Raw genomic sequence first — 4,683 nt, 5'->3', positions numbered from 1 at the left:
TATTCAGCGGGATGCACCCTCTCCCTGTCTCTGTAGTTCCGGCATTGGCGTGCTCTGCTTTGCAGCAGCAGCTGGGATTGTCTGGTACTACCCACGGCACCAGTGTCCATTAGCCTGTCGAGCTCCCCAGAGCTCAGGTGGGGAGCCCAGTTCCCCTCCAAACCCCTGTGTGTTCCCTGCATGCTGCAGCTCATACACGAGCCACTGAAAGGGTTAAAGCCACCTCCTTCAGCCCCAGCTGACCTCCTGGGAGCACAGGGCAAGCTCTTAAGTGGGTGCTGTGATGCCCCCACACCTGCCTGAGCTGCACATGAAATGAAGGGCAAGGACTGTTCTTGATACATGGGATTATTCTGCCAGGACTGCTTCCCCATGCACAGGGTAGAGTCTCTGAGAGACTCAGCTACCCATAGGCCCCAGGGCTTGCAACACAGCCAGGAATAGCTAAAGGGCAGAAACAGGTCAGCCATTTCTGGACATGACCCCTGAGGACCCGTAACCAAGAGAGAGGGGACCAGTTCCCACCACCAGGCTCTCCGGGCCCTTTACTCCCAGCATAGAGGTGCCAAGGGCTTGGAGAGGATGCAGGCCTTAACCATGCAGCCACCAAGGGGGTGCAGGGCTAGGCCCCACTGCCTTCCCACCTGGTTCCTTTACAGCTTTGCTCAGCAGCCACATCCGAGGTGGGTATAAAGCACGCTCTGGGCCCCAGCCGTGTGCCAGTCCCTGCTAGGAGCCCAGAGATGGCAGCAGCTGGACTGTGAATCTGAGGCAAAGCAAGAGCCTGAGACAAACACGTGCACAAAACAAGAACCCCGGGACACACCTTCAGAGCCCCTGGCACCATGAGCGCACTGCCTGGGTCAAGCTACGGGACACTCAAACCCAGAGCCATCCTCTCTAGCTCCCAACATGCTCCCCTTGCCCCAGGGAAGGTTCAGATCTCAGTCTTCCAGCCCAAGGGCAGGGCAGAGCAGAGAGCCCAGAGCAGGCACACACAACCCTGGTTTGGTCTCCAGGGCCCTCGGACCACTTCTGGGCGAAGATGCTGGATGTACAGCCCCCTCCCAGGCATACAGGATCCCTCCTTCACCCTTGTCCCCTCCTTGAGGCAAGGGTGGATGCTGAGAGCACATGGGACAAGAGGAGCCTCTTTGCCAAGGTTAAGGGAGTAGGGAGGCACACTCATTATAGCTACTCTGACCCCAGCTTTAAGGCTCAGGGCTAGAGGAAAGGCTCCCAGCCCTGGGGCCTTGGGTGCAGCAGCTGTAGGGCTCATAGCAGTGAGTCCTCCAGCCCTGTGCAACATGGGAGAAAAGACCCCCTAAGAGTGAGCTGAAAGAGGAAAGGGGAAGGAGCCTGGGCCTGCAGAGCTCCTGGGCTCAGCCCGCCCCAGGGCAGAGGGAGGCAGAACTGTGCTGCCCACAGCTGGGAGTGGAGGAAAGCAGGTCTGGGGCCTGCTGTGCAGCTGCATAGGGGCAGGGGTGGCAGGGAAGGAGGCAGCCACAAAGATCCCAGTTGGAGAAGTCTTCCACTGGGGCAGCCAGCATTGACCCTGCAGGATGCGTCTGTCCATCGGAAGGAGAGGTCAGCAGGGCAGAGGGGCCCTGGGGCAGAAGGAAGAGGTAGAGACAGACACCCCTCCCCGCTGGGGCAAAATCGATGGCACATCCCCACAGAGAACGTAGTGCCAAGCAGCAACAGTCCAGTCCAGTGAAGCACAAACCGGCGAGGTGGCCCAGCCCAAGGGCAGAGCAGGGCCAGGCCAGTGCTGACTGTGAAGGCGGTACCAGTCCGCAAGGCACTCCCCTGTCCAGCCCGGCTGAGCCCACGGGCTTCCCGCATCCCTCAGGGTCCAGTGTTTCAATCCGAGACAAAAAGCCAAGTCCTTTTCTGAACACGTTGCAGCGTCTCCAGCAAAGCCATCGCTGGGCCCTGCCCAGAGATGGTATTGCCATGCCCAAGGGCATCCATTTCAATTGCCAGCTCCGTGGAAAGCCTCCCCCATCCTTCCCACTTCTGCTCCCTCCTGAGTGGCCGCTCTCCCTGCTTGTGGGTGACAGCTTGAGGTCCGTGGACGTGGCAGGAGAGAACGGCTTGCAATCTTGTGGACCGGAGGACTCCTCAGGTGGGGATGTCACTTGGACACGTGCAGGGTGGTCACCGCTGGCTTTGCCTTGAAGTACTGCCTAAACCTTAGCTTTGCATACCTGCCACGAGATGGACACACAGGCCGGCTTAGCACCAGGGAGCACGGACTGCGGCCAGGACATCAGCTACCCCATGGGAGGTACCTAAACAGAGGAGCTGCTTGGCGGGGTGCAGCGGTTTCCTCAGAAAAGATAATAAGGGAGCCTGGGAGCTTGGGCCTCTTATACCAGGTGAGGTGGGGGTGGGGGGTGGAGAGCTGAGTGCACCTAAGGAGAAGTTTGCTGCCTTTATTTGGGGAGTTTCTGGGCCAAACTTTTGAGGAGGCAATGGATTGACCAGCCCCTATCCTCAGCGCACAGGGGTGTTCATGTGTCTGACAATGGAGCACTGTCACCTTCTAGCGGTGGCCAAGCTCACCGCAGCCTCAGAGAACAGAGCAGAGCTCTTCAGCTCAGACAGGAGTGATGCCCATGTGAGGAGCATCTCCCAACATGCCCTGGCGGGTGCTGCAGCAACAGTGCACGCTGCCCAAGGCTGGCAGCTCAGAGGAAAACAGCAAAGGACTTCTTACTAGCCTGCCCCAGAAGGGCATCTTGGCTCAGGGCCTTGCCCGCGGGGGCTGCCCTGCCCACATCCACCTCTCCCCATTTAGGCCTCTGGCTTGGTGCAGGAACCCACTCACCTTAGGAAGTTAAAGTCTATGGTTGAGTATTTGTCCTGAATCAGGGCCCAGAATGCCCAAAGCAAATGGGAGGCCTGTAACACAGTAAGAAAAACCAGCCTCAGTAAAGTCTCCCATACATCACTGCTGTCTCCATACCCAGGGCCGAGACCCTAACCTGGTGTAGAGCAGTGTAGCACCACTGGTATCAGCACAGCAGCGCGGATCTAGCCAGCTGGGGATCCGGCCTGTGAGCAACCTTAATGCACTTAGGCTGGCCAGTTTGTTCCTGCGCCTGCCTCGTGAAGGACCTGGATTTGGGATAAGCACTGAGCAGGCCCAGACAGAGCCCAGAGCCCCACAGCTTTGTCTGACCACAGCACGCACAGGTGGGGCTGCCTTCAAATCCACCAGAGCCAGATACGCTTTAGTTCCTTCCTGGTACCGGGGATCCCAGCCAGACCCTTTGCAGCTGGAGCAAGCCTTGGCTTTTGTCCTTTGCGGTCTGGTGCCTCATGCACTATAGCATGTCTAGGATGAATCTCTTCCCCTGCATGCTTGGAATAGCAGCGGCATCTCAAGGTACAAGCCAGCCATTTCAAGGGAAACCCCACCGGCACCTCATTCCCCAGGCCTGTGGTTTGTCCTCACTGCAGACCTATCTGCGGTTGTTTATGACTTGGTTTCTGAGGAAGGTAAATCTCCTCCCAGCTGCCAGGTACAAAGGTCCCAGGAGCAGCTCTGGCAGGTTGTTGCCCCCTGTGGGAATCGCTTAGATAAGTAGCCTTGGCAGAGAGTCTGACAGCCTTGAATCCCAGCAGGATCAGTCCCACGTTCAGCCCAACAGGTAGCTGAAGCTTCTGCCCACCTCCTGTGGACACCCCCTCTGCTCACAGTCTGCGTGCATCACCCTTGGATTGACCGCCTGCCTCAGGGCACTGGTGCCACCTCCACCCCCCAGCCCAACACAGGGTTCTGTTTTCTTCTGCCCAAGCCCCTTTCTCTCATCTCTTCAGCAGGGCCAGTACAGACTGTCTGGCCCTTGGCAAACATGAGTAGAGTCCAGCAAGGTCAGAGCCACCTTTAAGCTTCTGGTCCAGTAAGAGCTCAGGGCCAGATTTCCACGCAATCAGCACCCAGATTCTTCTGAAGAGGCTGACACCAATGTGCTGATCTCCCTGATAACCCAGCCACAGCACCAGGGCCCAGCTCTGCTAGACCTCAGGCCCAGGGTGCCTGTGAGGTGGGCTGGGATGCCAGCCTAGCTCTGCTACTTGTGAACCAATCCCACAGGCAGATGGTCTGGAGAGAGGAAGTCATCTACTGCCTGGTCCACCTTCCCCTGCAGCCCCTCTTCAGAGCTGCCATCAGCCCAGGGCCTAGGGACCTCAATCTTTCCTGTAGTCACAAACCACAAAGCCACCCCCAGCTCAGGGTTACCTAGTGCTGCCACCTCCCATAGGTCAAGCTCTGCTCTAGGGTGCTTCTCTCACCTGCCAGAGTCAGCAGATTGCAAAGGAATCTGAGCTTCAAAAAATACTCTTGAGGTTGCAGAAAAAAGCTGGAAACCTGGACCTGGAGGCAGCCTACAGACTCTAAAGCCCAAAGGCCAATGGAGAGAGCCCCATCTTTCTTCCTTCCTCAACATCTCATGACTTTGAACACCTGTGGATGGCTAGGGGCTAGCGGCTGGGCCTAAATGACAATTTGTAGTGGAAAGCAGGGGCAAATCAAGATCCCTGAAGGTGGCAGAGGAAAGTGGATGGGACAGCTCAGAATAGTCCTGAGGAATGGGGTGGCACACTGCACAGCTGAGCACCTTGCTCCTCCAGAGGACCCGAGAGGGACGCTCACAGAGCGAGGGCATTCCT

At 57.7% G+C, this 4,683-nt stretch overlaps 1 protein-coding gene across 2 annotated transcripts in view; it reads right to left on the bottom strand.

Annotated features, from left to right (window-relative positions):
- Positions 1 to 6: 6 nt before the first annotated feature.
- ETNK2 (ethanolamine kinase 2) overlaps positions 7 to 4,683 on the bottom strand; it is a 15,448-nt gene continuing 10,771 nt past the window's right edge. For both annotated transcript variants that reach the window (XM_025205497.1, XM_025205498.1), the window contains 2 exons: positions 2,834 to 2,907; positions 7 to 2,210 (listed from right to left, as the gene is read on the bottom strand). In XM_025205497.1, coding sequence (XP_025061282.1) covers positions 2,843 to 2,907 — 65 coding nt within the window. In that variant the 3' untranslated portion in view covers positions 7 to 2,210; positions 2,834 to 2,842. The remainder of the gene's footprint in view (positions 2,211 to 2,833; positions 2,908 to 4,683) is intronic.

The sequence above is a fragment of the Alligator sinensis genome, unplaced genomic scaffold (assembly GCF_000455745.1).
Source record: "Alligator sinensis unplaced genomic scaffold, ASM45574v1 scaffold1322_1, whole genome shotgun sequence".
Lineage (NCBI taxonomy): Eukaryota > Metazoa > Chordata > Crocodylia > Alligatoridae > Alligator > Alligator sinensis.
This window is presented reverse-complemented; position numbering and strand designations above follow the sequence as displayed.